General features: G+C 34.9%; 1 protein-coding gene across 12 annotated transcripts in view; it reads left to right on the forward strand.

Annotated features, from left to right (window-relative positions):
• The window catches only part of doc2b (double C2-like domains, beta), a 411,729-nt gene that overhangs the window by 25,647 nt on the left and 362,762 nt on the right, over window positions 1-23,320 (forward strand). For all 12 annotated transcript variants that reach the window (XM_017356366.3, XM_073951541.1, XM_068221539.1 and 9 more), the window contains one exon: window positions 11,607-11,696. In XM_017356366.3, coding sequence (XP_017211855.1) covers window positions 11,607-11,696 — 90 coding nt within the window. The remainder of the gene's footprint in view (window positions 1-11,606; window positions 11,697-23,320) is intronic.

Consider the following 23,320-nt stretch of genomic DNA (forward strand, 5'->3'; position numbering starts at 1 on the left):
AATACCTCATTCAAGTCCACCCCAAAAAGATATATTAAAGGAGTCTTGAGATATTTCTTTCCCAGGATCATCCGTGGTGTATTGTTGATTATGTAGTCTGAAGAATGAACATAGTTTCACGGTTATCACGTCTAATGTACATTTAAGCTTTATATTAGTTAAGTGTTTAAATGAACTGTTGTTATCATCTGCGTTCATACATATATAATTATTAGGGATGTAACAATATTGTAAATATCGTTATACCGCATTTTTTTTCAATATTACTGTAGGCGCATGACTCAATAAAACTATATTTCTGAGAAAAGTTTTCGGAGAAAAGTTTTGCGAATGAAGCGAACGGTAGGTAGCGGGAACTACAATTCCCATCAGCCTAGGCGTGGCCATCATCCTTTGCGGTCTGTTGTCACTACAGATCCAGTAATGTGGAAATGGAGTGTGTTGCTAGTAGCGGGGAAGAAAAAGAGCTGGAAATGATCGAACCTAAAGCGGGTTTTAAATCGGATGTGTGGAAGCATTACAGTTTCTTTCTGAAAAGTTACGAAAAAAGGAGAAAAGGTGACAGACAAAGAAAAAAACAATATGCAGGCACTGCCACACTGTGGTGAAATATAAGTCGGAGAATACGACTAAAAACAGTCATGGGGACTGCAGAACACAGCACACTTGTTAGAGTGATACAAACATTGACTTATACCGCAAAAAGACCTCTATCTCAAACATGGCTTGTCCTCTCAAGTGGTGGAAAGACAATGCACAACGTTACTCACTACTGTCAACCTTGGCTAAATCATATCTCTCTGTCCCAGAAACCTCAGTCCCAAATGAGAGGTTTTTTTTTTTTTTTCTGTTGCAGGGGGCATGCCCAGAGATCCCAGCTTTTACCAGATTATAGTTATATGATAATTTTCTATAAAAAAACATCTCTATCTAAGTGAGTGAGTGATTAAATGTTGACAATACTAAATTGAAACTTTATTTTTTTATATAGTTTAATAGTTTTTTGTTATTAAAATTGAAAAATGTAAGTTTCTGTTTCGAAACTTACAGATAGATAGCTAATTTGTATGTCATTGATATGTTCAGTGCTAAGGTAAATAAACACTTTTGGCACTTTTTTCTAGTCTTTTTATTAGTTTTGTTTTTCCTGTAAATTATTCAATAAATACCGTACCGTGCCATTCATACCGAGGTATTATCGTACTGTGAAATTCTGATACCGTTACATCCCTAATAATCATTGTAATTTAATTAATAGACTAAAAACTCAACTATTCAGTCTCCACTTTCCTTACTAATATGCAATTCCCTGTCTGATTCCTCCACTAACAAAAAAAAAAAAAATAAAAAATACTAATGTTTTGCTTCTTAGACTTTCTTTACACACCTGAAACTTGCCTATAGCACTTACTCATTGTTGCTCCTATAGTTGTGTAAATTGCTTCCTTGTCCTCATTTGTAAGTTGCTTTGGATAAAAGCGTCTGCTAAATGACTAAATGTAAATGTAAATTTGTAATAATTCGTCTAACATATCTTTTGTTTACATTGCACTGGAAGCCAACCTTCACCGCTACGGCGTGAGATGTTTTCTACTCGTTGCGTCTGGAAGAAGCGAGCGCTTGAAAGTAAAAGAAATGATGCAATATGTGAATGGCCCGCTGCTATAGTTAATCCAGTGTGCGTGCATATTAGAATTGGTGTTACATTTATTGATGTATACATTACATTTAGGAGGTGCGTAGCAACTTTACATTTCCTGGCTCAAGAATTTATACACAGCTGATATTAACAGGTAGAGTTCAGTGGAATTTGCCACTTGTCAATCATTCTCCAGTTCTCCGGTGGCTGCACCCAAACATACTTCCTCTGCTTCCACGAATTCTCTGCCCACTGTTAAGAGCATAAGACAACTCCACTGCAAATATTCTGTGATCAATTTCACTGAACCATCTCTGCTTACAGGGAGTTTAACTCAGAGCTAGACATTCAGGCCTCATCTACTTCAGCTTCATCTACTTCTGCAAAAATGATTCATTATTATGTAAGGTGTATTACACTCAGAGAAGAAGTTTGGTTAATAATCACCTTAAGCAATACAAATACAAGTGTTTAATAAAAAGTAAAAATCCTTTTTCCAATAAGCAATAAACAAACTATTTAATAGGCTTCATTTTTATACGCTATAATTGTACACCATCAAAATGCACCATAGATTACACTAACCTTACAGTATTTATTACAGTTGTACACATTACACACTTTACTATGTGGTTCAAAAACATGTTTATTATAAATTACTTTACTTTTCCCCCATGCGGATATCTTTCAGACATCAAAAATAACAGATGAAAGCATACAAAACCTGGACACATTATCTACATTGTTATTTACATTGCTAGTTTTGTCGCAAGGGTTGCATTTCATCTTTGTTCTGTTTATGAACATTCCATCAACAAACATTCACAGCTGCTGCGCATCTTAATGTTCACGTTAAGGTCATTTATTCTGGCAGTAAAGAGTTGGATTATTTCAAATCAAAATGGAGATTTCATTGCAGCGATTACATTGCAGGGTATGTTATTTATAATCTCCTTGATTTTGTAAAAGTCTAGTGATGGTTGTATTGGCGCTGTGCAATTAATCAAAATTCAGTTTTGACTTTGATTTTGGCTTCTAACGATTATGAAAAAAAAACATTAATGGAAATAAAGGGCTCTATTTTGACGGTCCATGACGCAGGGCGCAAACGCTTTCAGGGCGTGTCAGAATGCGTTTTTGCTAATTTAAGGACGGGAAATCTGCCTTGCGCCGCGGCGCATGATCTAAAAGGGTTGAGTTTATTTTCTAAATGAGTTATAGGTGTGTTTTAAGAATAAACCAATTAGAGTCTCATCACCCATTCCCTTTAAGAGTCATCTGCGTCGCGCCAAGAGAGCATTCGCTATTTACAGGACGCAAAGTAAGTCTAAGTGGAAAAAATGAGCATTTCACAAGCAAACAGTTAACAGTTGACAGTTTTTTAACAGAAAACTGTTAAACGGAGCATCTACTGCGTGAGAATGAGAGATAATGAAACTACTTTCACATTCGCTCTTGGATAGAGAAACCTTTATGCACAGACATCAATTAGTCTATAAATAAATACTTTTGTTTAAGCGCAAATATTCATTTCAAAACTATTTCTAAATTCAGTTCTAATTTCCAGCAAACAAATAAATAAACAATAATAACAAAATGAGTTTAAAAACCTGAGTTATATCCTAAAACACAATCTGTGCCCCATATGGTCTAATACCTGACAGGTGGGCAAATTTAAGCTCGTTTTTAATAAAACAAATATAAATATGGATATAATAAATAATACAGCTAATAATATTAACATTATACAAAAGCAAATTGTTATGAATGAACTGAAAAAGCCTCCCGAGATGAAGAAGACATAAAAGCAGTGGTTTTTCATATTTATGTAGGCTAGAATATAATATGTTTTGTAAATTTTTAATCCTTTATATTTATATTCTATATCTATTCTTATTATATCATATATATATATCTTTAATATTTAATGTTTTTCATATGTAAAGATATTTGCCTATTGCTCTCTTGTGCGTATTAAGCAGTGCGTAAGCGAGGCGCAACTCTGCGCCGGAGTTTAGACCGGGTTAGTTGTGGTCTAATAAAAAATCTATTATAGTTTCTCAGAATAGCAACGCGCCAGCAGTGCGCCTCAGAACGCCTTCCTTTTTAGACCAGAACGCCTATGGGTGCACAAATGAGCGCTAATGCATTTGCTATTTAAACAGCGTAGCGCAACGCCTCAAAACGACTCTTGCGCCAAGCTGAAACTACCAAAAGACTACTGCACCACACCTTGCGCCACACTGCGCCGGGTGTATGATAGGGCCCAAAATGTCGATTGCATCATACACTGCCTCCTTTTTCAATTGTACACATTTTTTGCTTTGCAAAGCTCAGAAAATGACTAAAAGGATGTACTGTAATGTAACTTTTGCAGCGAAGAGCAAAAAAGATCGTATTCGCTCAGCCTCAGAGACGCACACACATCAGGGTGCCCGCGGGGTCTTAAAAAGTATTCAAAGTTAATAAATTAATTATGAGAAAATTAAGACCCTTAAAAGGTATTAACAAAGTCTTAATCACGTTTTTATGAGGACTACAATTTTGTTCAAGCTTTGTCCAAAGTGTTTGACTCAATCCATGTGATTGGTTCGGGCTCCTCTATCCGGGTGATGTCTAATTTTCAACAAACACGGAAGGTGATGTGACGCTCTCAACATGTAACAAAACCATAGAGCAAAATAGACTGTAAAATGGGAAAATGTAAGTTTGCGTACTACAGGTTGGAGAAAGACGAGTTTAAACTGTGGCTGAAGCCTGTCGCTGAAAACATCTGCATAATGTATTCTTTTTTAGCTTTGTTTCTTCTAAGCTTATCTGAGTTCTGTTGCGTGATTGTGCTCCATTGATTTATTCAACTACAAGGGTTTATTAACAACTGTTTATTAAGTTAAAGGCTTAATACTTATTAGAACTTGAAGTGGTGATGAGGTCTTAAAATATTCCGAGAAGGTCTTTAAAAAGTCTTAAAAAGGTATTGAAATTACATTTAGGATACCTGCATATACCCTGCTAAAGTCATCTTAATGTTAGCACTTGAATGGTCAAACACATGCAAATTTTTGTCAAAATGTGGTGTTTAGTGATTATTCATATTCACCCTCATTTATGTAATAAACAAACAAGTTGAGAATCAAAAGACATGTGAAAGTAAATCAAAACCGTACTGCTCTTAAAGTGACAGTGCGCAATATTCCGGTTGTTGACTGTTTTTATTAATCAAACAACAAAAGGACTAAATCACTCACTGCTCTTGACTAAAGGACTTTTGTAGCTATAATTGTTTTTTCCTTACAGTGAAGATGCTTAAAAATAGTTTTATATTTTATTCTATTGTTTTTATTTCCCTTTCCTTATTTAAAGGGAGGAAAATAACTGTATATTTACAGTTGAAGCCTTTTAGCCCTCCTGAATAATTACTGGCCCTTTATATTTTCCCCTCAATTTCTGTTTAACGGAAAGATTTTTTTAAACTCATTTTTAAACATAAGTTAATAACTCATTTTTAATAACTGATTTCTTTTATCGTTGCTATGATGACAGCACATAATATTTTACTACATATTTTTCAAGACACAAGCATTCAGCCTAAAGTGCAATTCAAAGGCTTAACTAGGGGAATAAGGCAAGTCATTGTCTGCAGAAGAAACTACTGTTAAACAATGAATAAAAAATATCTTGCTTAAGGAGGCTATTAATATTGATCTTAAAATAGGTTTCAAAAACCTGTTTCTAGACAAAATGAAACAATTAAGACTTTCTCCAAAAGAAAACATGTTATAGTTAATACTGCGAAAAATTCCTGGTTCTGTTAAACATAGTTTGGGAAAAAAAAATTAATTCACAGAAAAAAAAAAAAAAGTCTTTTTAAATAATCAAGATTACAATTATAGCCAAAATAATTGTGATTCTGATTATTCCCATAATCGAGCAGCCCTAGTTTGTATCTGATTTTTATACAACTCATTAACATATACATATAGCTAGGCCTGTATATAATCTTTATTGGTGCTGTTAAACAAATTATCGCGTTCAAAAAAAAGTTTGTACACATGGATGTATTTAATTAATGTTTATAACAGGCCGCCTTTTCTTCCATTTTTCAAACAGTTTCTTGAACTTTCTCCCAAAAAGTTTTGCTCATAAAGGGAAGTCTATAAAAGCTGTTCGACATTTCTTATTTTGGCCAATTGAAACAAATATAAAAAACATAAAACAGAAGCATTTTAACGTTCTTATAGCGATTACTTTGTAGAACAATCACTTCCTGCCCTCCATCTGAATTTCGTGTGTCATCAATGACATCATGTGAAAACAACCTATAGATAAGACTACGGATTTGAGGGTTTTTATATTGCTTGTGTTTAGAAGATTAATTACGGATTACGATATCTTAGGAAATCTGATCAAATATGAGCAGTATGTAAACTCTCAGAAATAAAGGTAGAAAACCTGTCACTGGGAAGCTACATTTTCTAAATAGGGCTGCACAATATAGAAGATTTTGAGAGATGCAAACACTAACAATGGTCCTAATGTATTTCCTGCTTCACATTTTTAACTTCTATAGCTCCCGTGAAAGCTAAAAGGTCCACATATTGATGAATACAATTATGACAGCTGTTTTAATCTTGAGATATGATTGAATTGCCTTTTGTTACAGTTATTAAAAGAGTTTGACAACAAGCAAGAAATATCCATAGGCCAATGGCATCATCACATTGAAATAGTCTATTGGAAAAAAACAGACATTGCAACATTTTGTTTTTTTACGATAAGTATATTGCGATACGAATGTAATTTCACAAGATGACTATGGTATGGAATTAATTATTTGGAATAAATTCATAGTTTTACATTGATTGGGCTGATTTTTTTCTGGGAAGTGCATTTCTGTAAAATGTGCAAAATATATTAATATTATATATATTAAAGCACATATTGAAACAAAAGAACAATGTCAAAATGGAATAAGTAGTGCTTTATGGTGTTCGGTGGAGTCTAACAGTATTGAGGTAAAGAGATATAATAAAATTAATGAAATATGCTAAAATAACACTAGTGTTTATTGTATAAATAATTAAACACAATTAATCTTTGTTAGTGGGGAACTTTATAATTTTATGTGTCCAAATTGTTTCCATACACTTGAAATTGCTTGAAATCCTGCGATGTGACTGTTGTAGATTTGCACATTGCGGTATCGCTGCTGAAACAATATATTGGCTGTTTCTTAATTCCAAGAACGCAGAGAACGGACTTGCATTCTTGTGAAAACTGTTCTTTCCAGGTCACCTCGGAAGTACGAACTCGGTAAACCGCAAAAACAGAGAACGCGTCCTGTGAGAAAGGAGATGCTGCGATCTTCCTGATGGTCACATGACCTTCATGCATTTTTAATGGAATAATATTTAAAAATGAGAGCATTCGTACAACAATTTATTGTTTTTTTTTTCCCTTTTTGATATATATAACATGTACAAAAACCTTACATGAATATACTTTTCACAATACAGTTAAAACAGATTTTATTATTCATTTCAGCAAATAAACACCCTTAATGTGTTTATGCTTTTATTAAGAATTTCATGGTGATGTTTACTTTTACAGTCTCATTTAGGGACTTTGTCAGCCCTTGTCAGCAGTGGTGGAGTACACAAATCAGTAAAATACAGATACACGAATAAAACAGTACTATCATTAATGGGGCAATTAAAGTGCAGCTATAGTGCTTGACATACATTTTAAATCAGTGCAGATACTTTAGCCTATCGCAATAAATGAACACCTTGGTTATGTACTTGCATACTTTTTCATATTTCTATCTTAAATGAATGAGGAAAAAAGACATAAATCAGTATCAAATTTGACCAAGTTGTTTGTAAAAAAATTGGGAATACGGATCAACCATGAAAAGACAAGATCAGAACAGCATTGAATTTGCAATTCCCAAAAGTTTGGAATGCATTTTATTTAGCTTTAAGTCGGTGAAACCAAAAATGTAATGTGACTGCACCCTTTAGAAGGGTAAGAACAAAATTGCCCATAGTGGTTTATTTGTTTTGTTGCTAGTGTTTAGACAGAGAGCGTATCCCGCCCCAAACCCTATGGTAGAAAGTCATCTTCAGGCTTTCTGATTGGCTGAAACATGCAGACTGCAATCAGTTTCATTTTTTTTTTTCTTTCTTCTGTTTACAGAGCCTGAAGCTGTCACAGTGTGAAGTGTGATTTCTCAAGACAGCCATTTCAGTGATATCTGTCAGGCAGAAAGGACATTTTATGCGTGGTATTAAACCGCTTACAGCAGCTTTAAAGATGGCTCTCGCTCGCTGAGGGATCTTTAGAAGTATTTAGCGGAAATTGAAGAGATCTCTTTGTGCCCCCACTCTTGCATTCTCTCTGTTCTTCTCTTGCTAACTCCATCCCGAAGCAATTTAAGTATATAGAACTTCTCCTAAAACCAAATTACTGCCACTTAATTCTAGTGTTTGTCTTTCTATTACGTAAAGTCTGATTAAAGGTTCTTTCTTTTTCCTTATTACAACAGCACACCCAAACTCTTACCTTCAAATTGAATCTTTAAAACCAAGCCTTTAGAGTCCACAGTCAAATCTCCTGCTGTAATTTAATTCATTTCTGTCTGGATGAGAACGTTGCTTCTCATAATCAACACAATTTCAAGGTGGACATATTTCCACTTCCACACATTTAAATACTGCATTAAGAGTTCTCTTGTGGGCAAATGAAGCAAATCAAATTTATTCCTGAAACAACTGCTAAATAGCAGTGGTGCAAGTTAGAGCTGCACGATATTGGAAAGAACGGACATTGCAATATCTAGTTTTTCCGTGATTTATATTGTGATATGAATATAATTTCACAAGACAACTTTAGTTACTTCTATTTGGAAAGAACTCTCATTTTACTTTCATTGAGATTTTGTAGGATTTTAGATGATCTAAATAAAAATACACTCACTGGCCACTTTAATAGGTACACCTTACTAGTACCGGGTTGGACCCTTTTTTTCCCCTTCAGAACTGCCTTAATCCTTCATGGCATAGATTCAACATGGTACTGAAAATGTTCCTTAGAGATGGTCCATAATAACATGATAGCATCACGCAATTGCTGTAGATTTGTTGGCTGCACATCCATGATGCAAATCTTCCGTTCAACCACATCCCAAAGGTGCTCTATTGGATTGAGATCTGGTGACTGTGGATGCCATGTGAGTACAGTGAACTCATTGTCATGTTCAGGAAGCCAGTCTGAGATCGCAGCAGAAATTGACACTCATCAGACCAGGCATTGTTTTTCCAATCTTTTTCCAATCATCTTTGGTGAGCCTGTGTGAATAGTATCTGTTTTCTGTTCTTTGCTGACAGGAGTGGCACCTGGTGTGGTCTTCTGCTGCTGTAGCCCATCTGCTTCAAGGTTAAACGTGTTGTGTGTTCAGAGATGCTCTTCTGCATACCTCGGTTGTAACGAGTGGTTATTTGAGTTTCTGTTACCTTTCTATCAGTTTGAACCAGTCTGGTCATTCTCTCCTGACCTCTGGTATTACCAAAGGCATTTGCACCTGCAACACTGCCGCTCACTGGATATTTTCTCTTTTTCAGACCATTTTCTGTAAACCCTAGAGATGGGTGTGCGTGATCCTAGTAGATCAACAGTTTCTGAAATACCAGCCGTCTGTCATTAACAACCATGCCACATTCAAAGTCACTTAAATCACCTTTCTTCCCAATTCTGATGCTCGGTTTGAACTGTAACTGATCGTCTTGACCATGTCTACATGCCTAAATGCATTGAGTTGCTGCCATGTGATTGAAGCATGGATGAAAACAATCGAACAATGATTTAAAAAAAAAACAATATAAACAGCACTTGGTTTTCGAGTATTGAGGTACAACAATTTCGTAATAACACTGCATGGAATCTCCATTGTATAAATAAACACAATCATTCTTAGTTAAAGTGACATAGTTTCTTGTGCTTAAATAGTTTAAATTCTTTTGAAATCTTAGTCGCAGGCCTTGAAAACAAATCAAAAATATTTTACATATTAGGATTAAATTTTGCAATCAAATCATGTGCTCTGAACTGTAGTTCCTGGTTAATTGTAATCCTAGGCTCCAGCGATGTGACCATTGCGATACCAATACTGAAATGATTGTGCAGCCCTTGTGCAAGTGATGTCCAGATCAGACTGTGTATATTTTTGCCTTCAATTGCTCGACAGGTTGTGGTTGTGGTCTAAAAAAATGCGAACTAGTTAGCGAAGGAAAATGGATTTTATTTTACAGTGTTATAAAACGGATAGGAAAATAAAACATGTCAAGTAATTACAAATACACATTGACTATAATATAATTGGTTATTAGTATTTCATTGTTTCTTGCTATTTATTTGATTATCAGACATTATCCTGCTTAAAAGCAAGCTGTCATTACACTAAAAAATGCTGGGTTATTTCAATGAAAATATAATAAAATATGGAAAATCCTAAATGATGCGTTAAATCTGTTCCTATAAATTTCATTAAAAAGATTATCGGCTGGTTTTTTCTATATTTTACCCAAAATTGGGTTGTAATAATCCAGCATATTTAAAATTATATATATATATATATATATATATATATATATATATATATATATATATATATATATATATATATATATATATATATATATATATAATATATATATACTGTAAACAATTCAGTTGGGCCATTATGAAGAAATTACATTTATTTATTAGTTTTTACAAATTTTAGTAGATTGAATATAAAACAATAAAGTTGTCCCAAAAAAAACCCCTCAAGAATTGTGTTCTCAGCTTGTTTTAAATAAGTGGTTTGAACAAACAGCAAACAACATCTTTTTGAGGGTTTCTTTGTTTTATTTTCTTAACCTTTACTGTGTGTGTATATAAATACATGTTATACACATAATTAATAGTTTATCAGATAAATAGTGATTATCATACATTATCATAAAAAAAATCTACCTAGAAAAAAAAAATCTAGAACATTAGCAAAAAATAAAAAATAAAAAAATCATTTGCTAACATGTTAAATGGCTACTTATAGATCACAGTGCAGGCCCAAAATAGTAATGATTGTCATTTTATGTTTATATTTGCCAATATTTTGCAGGCAGCTAGGCTTTACCCATTTGTTAGCAAGGTGATTTTTAAAACCTTAACAAATGTTGTCAAGTGACTTTAATCAGGTCAGAAAAAAGTATGCAGTTAATTTTTAATTAATCTGTTATGCATAATTTAGAGTGAATTTCAAGTTTTTCCATCGTGGTTTGACATTTTTATTTTCCCAAAAGAAAATTTGAAACATTGGACACTTTACTTGCATTCATTAATTTTATATAATATAATTTTTCTGTAAATGTGCTTTTGTATTGTTTTATGAAAACCAATGTATAATGTCTTCATCTTTATATATAAAATGCTTGATTTTTAAGAATAGTTTTTTTATGATGGCAAAAATAAAAATCCTTTAAGCTTGTAAATGTTAAAATAAATGAATGTAGTAGTAATAAAAATGAATTTTATTATTTATTTATTAATTTTTTCTTTTATTTGTTCTTTTTGTTTATGTTGTTCCTTTAATTTTTTTCTATTTATTATTTTAGTTTTTTTTGTGAAAGTTCTCAAGTAGGGTCACTAAAATAAATAATTTAAATAAATAAATCTATAAAGCTGTCCATCTTTAATGTATATTTATTAATGTGATTATAAGAATAAAACCGTGCTACCAGTCAGCTTTTTCACTTCACTACAAACACATGGTCAGCTTATGCTACTTTCTACTACTGACAAGACCTTTACATAAACAGATGTACGTTTCACTTATTAAAATGCTTCAGTCTTAATGTTTACAGTAGGTAGCAGGCTGTGTTAATTTTTGGCTTGTTCTAAGGATATGTGTATTTATGTATTGCAGAAGGTCTGCACTAAATGTGGAATCGAGACGACTGCAGGCGGTCAGAAACGGACCCAGTGGCTTTGCAAGATCTGCAGCGAACAGAGAGAGGTACAGTACCGCAACTGTTTTCACTTCAGGCTGAACAAAACCTGCTTTCTTTTCTTTTTCTTTTGTTTTGGGCTTTTGTTATTTTATATATGAAATCTCAGGGATGGACTAGCAATAATAGAATGCGAAGTATAGTTTGAGGTGATTCCAGAGGATCTAATGCTAGGATTTTGTACTGATAACCAGCACAGACAGAGCGCCTACAGTCTGCCTGCTTTCTGTTTACTGACCATCTGATGCATATTGCGAACAAAACTAGAAAGCTAGATAGTGGCCCAGTAAAATATGCTGTCTGCACTGCAGCTTTGACTACAGGTGCACAGGTTTTTAGCAGTATGCCAGAAAACAAAATTTAGTTTAAATGTACCTTTTTTTTATACATGAGCATGGGTGGAGAATATCTAATGACTGGAAACTGGTTTGTGGCTTTATTTTTTGACGTCTTTATCAAATTAATTCTTGCTCTTCAAATTTCTTAGTCAAAATTGCATTGAGAAATAAAAACACATGGGGTTTTGTTTCTTATATGATATTACAAATAATAAATGTAAAAAAAAAAGATATCTTAACACTAAGAGTACTATTTTGCTAAATATTAGCATGAGAGGAATGTGTGATCTTAATTTTATTTAACAAACAATGAATGAGTTACTTGTTAAAGTATTTTCAATTTTGTATCTGTTTTGTTTACAAAAATAGTTACAAAACCAAATCTCTCAAAACATTAGAGCATCTAAAAGCAGTGTTTCAAGTGAGCAAATTAAGAATTTACAGTTTAGTTCTTCATTTGTGAATGAATCAGCAGTTTTGAATGAATTGTTTGAATGGAGGATTCAATTAGCTACTGTGTCAGAATTCACTAATCCATTAATGAGTAGTTTATGCCTGTTCAGTGCATGTCAGGAAAAAAAAAAAGAGAATTGACTGAACAGACATTCAGACATGCAGTGCTCAAGAGCAGGGCTTCTCAACTAGTTTGGCCATGGGACCCACATTTTTACATTGGTCATCAAGCCGCGACCCAAATTTTTAGGAACTATAATACAATTTTTTGAATTATAATTAATTTGTATTTATTTGTTACCATACACAAGTAGTGACAGATAAATCATACGAACATCACCAAGACTTACAAATAAACAATATTTTATTGCTGTCATTTAATAAAATGTATCAAATTTTAGAAATATTACAAAGTAAAAACGACAAATACTGTAAACAGTGGTTAGGGTAAGGAAAGGTTCAGTTTCCATGAACTAAACGGTTAATAACATGTTGTCTGGTTTTTAAATGTCGTTTTAATTTAGAAGGTTTTGTGCTCTCTTGTGAGAACACCTCACTACTTATGTCACACTGAGGCTTTAAGTCTTTTTTTCAGTCAATATATGTAAATCCATACTTTACATATTTGGAGTCGTACTTGCCCTTTAACATATTTGTTGCTATAATTAAATGAAATTTCACATGTCAAACGGTAGGGTTGTCATGGATGCATTTCAAAATCAAAGTCAAAATAAGTTAAACTTTTGTTGTTTTTTTCACCACACACGCCGCGACCCACTGAAAATGTTCCCGCGACCCACTTTTGGGGTTGAGAAATACAGCTCTAGAGAACTGGAGATGAAACCTATTTGACAAATGTACAGTTTTAATTGTGTACTTCTTTTTACCTACTACACCTTTAGAAAGTAATATTAATAAATAACAATAACAATCAGTGATATTACCCCGAGTGACTTTCTTTCTACTTTCTTAGGGGCTTATCATACCGAACGCATATTTATGTTCCAAAAACGCGAGGCGCACCTCACTACTTTTTTGTTGACAAAATAAGAAGCGTGGTGCGCTTTTTATGTCACTAGGCAACGATTTAATCAGCTGTAATATGCACGAGTGTTGCTGTTAATATTAATATAACTTGAAAATGTATTAATATTGTGAGATTCAAGATTTGTAATTCATACATCACCGGATCTCAAAACAGCAACCACAAGTCTCTCCTCCATCTTTAAAAGTCTCCGTTGTTGTCTTGAAAACACAAACACTGCAGGCACCTCAATGGAAACCCTGCCTCTGCTTTCATTTGATTGGTGAATGAAAAAAACGTGTCTGACGTAACGCGCCTTTTCCGCTCAGAGTTTTTCCGCTCAGGGCGCATAAGCAGTGCGCACAGTGCTCGCGGATGTTAGTAAACCAATCAAAAAAGGCGCCTCCCAAAACAAGACGCACGTTCAGTGTCATCGGCCCCTTATTCACTCCTGCTCTCAATTCAGCTTGTCTTTCATCTCAGTTTTTTTTTTTCTGAACTTAACTACAAAATGTCTGTCATCCCATTTCGAAACTAAGGGGTAGTTTTCTACACAGCAAAATATTTTATAATAAAATAATACCAATATACATGTATATTCTATCCTGATTGGGACGTAATGTTCGATTCCAAGCGAGTCTGAAACTGGGTGATCAGGCCCAATTTCCAATCACGTAATTGAATCTGGACATCCCTACTAAATCAGTAGCTAAAAAGTACAGAAGTGCACCTACTGAAATGGCATTTCTGTGTGGAGTTTGCATGTTCTCCATGTGTTTGCGTGGGTTTCCTCTGAGTGCTCTGGTTTCCCCTACAGTCCAAAGACATGCGCTTTAGGTGAATTGAATAAACTAAATTGGCCATAATGTACAGTATAAGTGTGTGTGTGAATGTGAGACTGAATGGGTGTTTCCCAGTACTGGGTTGCGGCTGGAACAGCATCTGCTATGTAAAAACATATTGTCGGAATAGTTGGCATATGTCATTAGTCTTTCCGCTGTGGTGGCCTCTGATAAATCAGAGACTAACCTGAAATGAATACATTTATGAATGAATGAATAAATGATTGAATGGAAAATGAGTAAATTTTCTTTTTTGTGTGAACGATCGCTTTAACCAGTATTTAGAAAAGAAAAAGGAAAACCTACTGATGTCACTGTTTACAATAAACTTTACTATAATTATATTACAAGCTGAGCTGAAATCAAAAGTTAAAGAAAGATACGATCTGTATGATTCTAATTGTGTGCGGACACATATTCCATACAGCCTTATATTAGTCCCAGCACATTTCACACAATTGCAACTTGTATTCAGGAAAACACGGAAGGCAATTCTTTTAGCATGGGGTCAGTTTCTTTATTTGCGCTGTTTAAAGCTTATTTTATCAGTGTATGTTTCCACGTGATGCAGACTTTCAGGAGCAGATCAACAGAAGCGAAAATGACGATTCACAAAGGCTGCGACACCAATAAGGAGAGAAGTAATGAGTAGTCACAGTAAGGTGAATCAGGCCGTATTGTTTGTGGTCCGACTGATGATGTACTGTTGGACATTAATAAGAAAATCTCATCTCTTTTCAGAAGGCTAGTGCTTCCCTTCAAGCTTGTGGAGAATTAAATTGCTGCTTCTCTGTTGATTGGGCTTTGTGTGTGTGCGCATGTGTATGTGTGAGGTTCAGGGTCATCATGAAAGCAGGGGATGAAAGAGGAATCATTTAGCCTTCCAACCTCAGACAGTTCTAAACCGCAGGCAGACACTAATGTAGCCTGAAGGTTTTAGTATGATCAGATCATGTTTAGTACATTATCAGTCAGTAAATGTAGAAAACAAGTTGAAAGTCCACATGAAATGGTTGCTGGGACTTTTATTTTAGTATGAGAAGTGACACACTCTACTCTTCGTATGCACCAGACACTTTCTTATCAACGCTCCAGATTTCTGAAATTATCTTGCAAATATCTCCATATCTCCAATTGACCAGATACGTTCTTATAAATGAACTAGGTTCCTGAAAAAATCTTGAAAATCTTGGTGTGCTCCGTAGGTGAGTGGTCTTGACAAACCACCTGTAGGACACAATCTCTCCTCTCCATATGCAACAGACATATTCTTGTCAATGCCTGAGGTTTCTAATAAACATCTTAAATTTTTGGTGTGCTCCGTTGGTGAGTGGGCTTGTCAAACCACCTGAAGGACACACTTATCTCTCCATACGCACCAGATATGTTCTTATCAATGCTTCAGGTTCCTGAAAACGTCTAGAAAATCTTGATGTGTTCTGCAGGTGAGTGGGCTTGACAAACCAACTCCCTCTCATCTCCTTATGTTTTGAGTAAGAAGAAAAATTACTTGTAAATTATAGAGGAAAAAAGATTGCTACTTCCTAATGATTTTACCCTCACTTGTAAGTCACTTAGGATTAAAATCGTCAGCTAAATGAGTGCTAAAATGTATGTTGATGTACTTCCAACTGAAACTAATTATCGAGTAGGCTTTGCTTTCATTCTCTTATAGAAACCACAGTAGGCAACATTTGAAGTAGACCTTTCATCAAAGTTGTCCTAACTATCGAGCAACACCCATTCCCGTCTTACGACAGTTTTGAAAAACATTTTTGATTCACTTCGAATGTTGACCATTGTATAATATGTTAATAATATTGTGACTGAAGCAAGGTTATTATAGTTAATAAAAACATATATATATAGAATTGAAAAACATTTTCTTTACCTAAAATAAAAATAAAAACGAGTTAAAAAAGATAAAAACTGCATTGTGTGTGCAAAAGCAAGTGGACATGACAGCAACACAGTGACGACATTAAATTCGACTCGAGCAGACACTTAAAAGTATTAATTTAACACGTGTGCCCAATAATGGGTTTTATTTCTGTATTAGTGATCCTGATCACAAAACAATTGTTCTTTTTAACTGGATCTTCTAAGTGAACCGATTAAACTAGTTCACCAAATTGTACTTTATCATTTGAAACGATTCATGTCTCCAGTAACATTAAGCATTTGTCCGCAAACAACTTTCTTTTTAACATGCCTGAAACCCTCATCTGACTCAAAATAAACCAATTACCTGAGTTATTCAGGTATTACACTGCAAAAAATGGTTTTCTTACTTAGATTTTTTTGTCTTGTTTCTAGTCCAAATATCTAAAAGTTCTTAAATCAAGAAGCATTTTCTAGACAAGCAAAACAAATTGTCTTGTTTTAAGAAATAATATGCCAAAAGGAAGCGAGTTTTTCCTTAAATCAAGCTTAATAATCTGCCACAGGGGTAAGCAAAATAATCTTATCACAAATCGAAAAACAAGATTATTTTGCTTACCCCATTGGCAGATTATTTTTCTTGATTTAAGGAAAAACTCACTTCATTTTGGCATATTTTAGAGGCGAGGCAAAATCGCCTGAATTTAGGCACAATAGATGCTATTCTGTTTTTGCACAGTGCAAAGAAAAAGGCCAAGTAAACAACTAAGCTGCTGTTTATGCTGAAGTGGCACCCTTTTTGTTATCTTGTTCCTGTATCTGTAAAAGCTCAAATGTCTTATTTTTACTTTCTGTGTTTGAAAATGAAGAAAATGTTGTCTAAAGACAAACTTTTGTTTTTATAAATGAATATTCATTTTAAAATGTTTACGTTTAACAAAGGCTATTATTTTACTATCAGAGATGCGCAGATTAGCTCACTGGATCTGCTGTTAATATCCATGATGACCTATCAACATACCTAAAACAAAGAGTTAGAATTATTAAAGTGACGATCGAGTGTGGATCCATACATCAGGTAAAAGTATATGTGCGGGCAGGTGGCGGGTGGATGATTAGTATGAAGCCGCGGATTCGGGTGTCATTTCAGCTGATCTACGCATCTCTAATTAGTAGACTGTTTGCTTAGTATCTGTTGATACTGCTCCTTCAACAGACATTTAACTGACTATAAGAAACCTTGCAAGTACATATCAACTTAAACTGACCACAACAGTCTACTTATAATCTAATGAGAATAAGTTGCCATGTAGATGCAATGTAACTTAAATTCAACAAAACGGGCCATTAAAATAAAGTCTGACCAAAATGAAGAAAAACTTGCAAATGTACCCCTAAAAATGAACTGAATTTGAAAACAAAACTTCAAAATGAAATGCAAACCAAAACTAATAGAAAATCCACAAAATTATTACAACCTTGGACTGAAGTTGTTAGACTGACATCAACCTAGAAGAACGCCACAGCAAATAAAGAAACAAATGGTCAGACTTTGATTGAAGATTACCAAAACAAAAATTTTTTTCAGTTGATTAACTTTCACAGATTAATTAAGGCTAACAATCTACGCTAGCAAAATAAACAGTAAATTTTGATTTCACACGAACTTTACAGTACATTGTGTTCTAAATATAAAACTGCCATTTCAATTGTATGGTTGTTTTCTCTGGGATTAAAGTGAAGTGTGTGATACTATAGTGCAGTTTTCACAAATAATTCCATTCTTTTTTTCATTCATATGGGACTATATGAAATTGTGTAGTTATACTTTAACAAAGCTAGACTTTTGATGCACTGCTGGGAATAAAATGGGCCCAATTTCTAACCCAAAGCTGGAAAAGGTGATAGAGGCTCCATGAGGCAGTAAGCTGCTGGCAAACTGGCTTATCACATGTTATTCAGATAATAGAGGCTTGTTGTCAGAATGACTGTTTCTTACTGGATTTGCGGACAGTTTTGACACTTCCATCACTGCTCTTCCTGTTAGAGGAATGCTCTTGCTTTGCAATAGAGATGTTCTGTTTATTCTTTATTCGTGTGTCTTTCCTTCTTTCTGCAGGACTTCTTTCTGTTCCTTGTCAGTTCAGGCTTTGCTTATATTTTCACACATTGGTTTTTAAAGTTCTGACTGTGCTATAGTGTTTTTGGTTGTGACAGTGCAGGTGATATTTTAGAAATGAAAAGAATGTTATGTATTTTTCTCACCCTCATGTCATTCAAAGCCTGTATTACTCGCTGGCTTTTCCAGAACAAAATGTTTCTGATGTTTTTGTCCATACAATGAAGGTCAGAAGGGTCCAAAACAACACTTGACCTGAGTGGGAATGATAGGACAAAACCAAGTAAAAAGAAATAAATACTTATGCAAAAGTCTGGGCACCCATCTGTGGCTGCATAATAATGCGCTCTTTATTTACGAGAGAAGATCGCAGTGAAACACTGTTCTGTTTCTAGAGAAAGCTAGATAATGTCATGTTTTTCTGACAGAAATACGCAGAGTATAGCAGTATTGAGATATGTGAAATTAAATTGAAACTGAAAAATAGGCTATGCAAAAGTTTATGCACCCTCTCTTTTGTGTGGATTTCAAAACCTGTTGTCACTTAATCCCGACTGATTACAACCAGTGGTGGAAAGAGTGCTGAAAAATCATACTCGAGTAAAAGTACCATTACTTGCTCAAAAACATAGCGAAAGTAGTACAGGGCTCGAAATTACCTTTTTTACTTGGTAGCACCGGTGCTCCCAACTTCAAATATTTAGGAGCACCAAAAATTTTTTAGGAGCACCACAAAAAATTTAGGAGCACCCACCAAAAATGAATGAGCACCGCTGCAAATTGTTTTTTAAGGGATTTATTGTATTTTAAAACAACATTAATAGGACTGACAAAAACCAGAAACAACCATCTAACTAATGCTGCGAAGACATTGATATTTGTGTGCAATAATTCCAAAATAAATGTCTAATAATTAGGCCATAGAATATTAATGATGATAAAAAATGACAATAATAGTAACAATGAATTCCATTTCTCATTATGATACTGCCTTGAATGTGCATGAATGTAGGTTATCTGCTATAAAATGTCAGTAACTTTATGAAAAATAATTGTATAGTTTGCATCAAACAAAAATGAAGCATTGCAGTAAGAAATATTTATTTTGTACTGCTGTATTTATATGCATGTCAATTTAATAAATAATATTTCTGCTACAAAACAAACAAAAGATTATAATAAATCATTCAATTCAATGATGAAAGCTGCAAAGCAGTCATCAGTAAATAAATAAAAAAAATATATACATCTCAAACAAGAATAGACAAAAGAAAGTAAGTAAAGTCTCACTTCTATCACTCTTTAAAAGTTTTGGTTTCAGTTTGTGTCAATTTAAAGATTCAGTCTGAGCTGATCTTCATTTTTCTATGTTAGTGGAAAAGCAGGCGAGTCAGCCGACCTAATTTATGAGCAGGCAGAGCAGGATTCTTGCGGTCTTTGTTATGAGCCGCAGTTTCAGTGTAAACTTAGTAAAGGCGAGCTTCTTTGGCGATGATACAGTATTAGATTTGACTTTTAGCGGACATTTGCGCTGAACACGCAGTGAATGCAACGCATGGAGATTCGGGCACCTTCTCCAAGAAGCGCGTACTCGATTGATCTCAGCTGGTGGATCATTATTCACCACGTGACGTGTCATGATCGCTCTCATCTGCGCCTCAACTTTAGGTGGGGTTTGCAAACCTGTGTGCTTTAAGTTTTCACTATTCAGCCGTTTGCATTTCCCGTGGTCATAAAAGCTCCTTCCCTGTCATCTGACAGCGGAATACCTTGAGTGAGTGACAGCTAATATGAACCAATATAGCGGCAGGGAAGAGCGATTCAGCACGTTTTTACAAAAAATCAAAACAGGTCGCACTACAACCATTATCAGCAGTCGCACTAATGCTCCCATATATATTATGAGGTCGCATAGATTAATTTTCCAAATGGTCGCAATTTCGAGCCCTGTAGTATAAAAGTGTCTGTTGTAAATATTAGTCAAAGGATGAGTAAAAAGTAAACCTTTTAAAAGTAGTGAGTAATGAGTGTTATACTGTAAGAAGCTGATGCATTTACTTGCAATTTGTGGATGTGTGTAAACGTAATATTCTGTAGTGCATTTAGTTATTGTTTAAGGCCATTTCGGTCATCATACAGTTAAACCACCAACCTGATTTCACCGTGTAGGACACAGTCTCTCCCCTGCTGTCCAAAGCCACGCCTTCTGAAAACACAAGCGTGTGCACCTTAAAGATGACAGTATAATCCTCTCTCATGTGTTGAGCTAAAGCTTGGCTGGTGGTGTGCAGGAATTACACTGATTACTAAGCTATACTTACATGCTATTTCTAACCGAATATTCAGAGTCGCGGTAAACAATATAGGGAGTGCGTCACTGGTCGTCATTGTTCAAAAAAGAACCAATGTAAATATAAAACCAACCACCTCAGTAAAGCAGGCTAGGCAGAATAACGCTATTTACTTATGTTTTGTTGTTAAACTAAATAAAATCTACATTATTGATGCTGTAAAAAAACCTTATAAAACTGAAAATAGTCACATCAGTCTATCGCCGGAAGATTTCAGCGGTAGAACAACACTTCTGTGCATATAACCCATTCATAACAACCCAATCTACATCAGCTCTGCGTGACAAAAATAGTTTTAAAACAGAACATTACCTGTCTTAGAGAAATACTTAAGCCATGGTGTCGTCCTTTCTCTATTTATATATATATATATATATATATATATATATATATATATATATATATATATATATATAAAGTTATAGTCATTAATAAAATAAATAAAGTTACATATTAATAAAACTTATGCAATCTGCACCCTCGAAATGAAAGTACAAAGACTGCCACCTGGTGGTGCAAAGAGAAAACTTATTGATATGAGCGTTTTAGATCGCTTTAGTACAAATTGTGTATAATAGAAATGCACAATATGTGACTTTTTTTAAAGCAATAATACATTTCAGCAGTCTTAAACATGTTTTGATAGTTAATATGCCGGTGATTTGATGCTTCACAAAAGTTGCAGACGCCTTTATCAATATGAAAACGCTTTTGTGAACAACCAGTTATTCTTTACACCGATTAAAAAACGGCTACTATAATAAAGAAAATCTTTCTAAATGTAGGACTAAATACATTGATTTGCATTGAAATACATGATGATACACTTCACACATGAAAGTGTAAAGCCTGCAGCTCTCAACAAATGTGGAAGGTTATTGCGTGTCATATTTAACAAGCCATTTACTGCTAATTTGATGTAATTTTGCTCACATGGATAATTGAATATTAATCAAATGATGTCATTACGCTGCTGTGCCGTCAGCCAATCGTTGCATTGCTGATCATGATTTCGTGGATCGATAGATCTGTTCTTCACAACACACGCAGCGATCACAGATCAGTTTATCCAGACATTCTAATCTGATTCGCGAACTTGTTTGAAGAACCAAATTAGCAAGAGATCAGTTATCAAGATTAAAAGATCCGGGATCTGCCAAATAATCTTAGATCATTTAAGCGAGGTACGAAGAACGGACCCCAAGTCTCTGCACTTGCTGATGTGCAAACTAATTCTGTGATTTAAGCCATTCTGAGACACTGAAAACACTTATTTATTTCTGCTAATGTGGAAATAAAAGCCGTTTTATGAGCGTTTTGGTGCCTGGTCGAAGATAACTTCAGTCAAAATATCTTCTAAAATGTTGTGGAAAAGAAAGTCAGTCAAAATGGTTTGGAACAAAACGAGAGAAAGTGATGACAGAATACCCCCCCCCCCTCCCCTTTCATTTTCAAGTGTGACCACTCTACACTGCTTTTACCATGTGTGACAAGAGTCCGTTTGAAAAGAGGCTTTTTCAATTTACCTCAAGCAGAAGTCAGCGCTGACGTGCACCTCGTCCTCATTACCCACGTCACAGAAATAACACATCGCCCTCCAGCACAAGAGCTCAGCTTCAGTTGTGCCCTCAGTGACCCAATCTCCTGTCACAGCCCGCTTAAACACACTAACCTTCAGCACTAATCACAGCACATCGCCACACAATTATCCACAGACGAGTGTTGTCAGACGCTCCTCCATCTCCTCTGTATTTCAAGCCCAGCAGGTAATATTGAGATCAGCGAGGCAGAGAACGAGGAAGGGGAAAGTAAGTACCGGACAGTGATGAGCTTCGTATCAGATCGCTTATTATCCTCAGGCTTTCACTTTGGTTCATTGTGTCTCTAGAAGCTGTCTGTTCCACTTCACAGACGGAGGGAGGGTTTAGAATTATTACAGAATTATTACAGGAGTGTTGTGACCACGGCAGGATCCTTATTCAAGTATTAAGTTGTTTTAAAGGTGCCATAGAATGATAATTTATACCTTGGCGTTGTTATATAATAAGAGTACAGTACATGGAAATAGCATACCCCAGGCTCACATGGATTCTGTGTCCATGGATAATTTACTTTTCATTCAGTGTATATACGCTCACCGGCCACCTTATTAGGCACACCTTACTAGTACTGGGTTTGACCCCTCTTGCCTTCAGAACTGCCTTAATCCTTCATGGCATAGATTCAACAAGGTACTGGAAATATTCCTTCGAGATTTTAGTCCATATTGACATGATGGCATTATGCAGTTGCTGCAGATTTGTCAGCTGCACATCCATGATGCGAGTCCAAAGGGATCCAAAGGTGCTTTATTGCATTGCGATCTGGTGACTCTGGAGGCCATTTGAGTTTAGTGAACTCATTGTCATGTTCAAGATACCAGTCTGAGATGATTTGCACATTGACATGGCGCGTTATCCTGCTGAAAGCAGCAATCAGTAGATCTTATATTGTCCTATTTTGGTGAGCCTGTGCGAATTGTAGCCTCAATTTCCTGTTTTTAGCTGACGTTAGTGACACCTGGTGTGGTCTTCTGCTGCTGTAGCCCATCTATCAGCTCGAACCACTCTGGTCGTTCTCCTCTG

This window comes from Danio rerio, chromosome 5 (genome assembly GCF_049306965.1).
Source record: "Danio rerio strain Tuebingen ecotype United States chromosome 5, GRCz12tu, whole genome shotgun sequence".
NCBI lineage: Eukaryota > Metazoa > Chordata > Actinopteri > Cypriniformes > Danionidae > Danio > Danio rerio.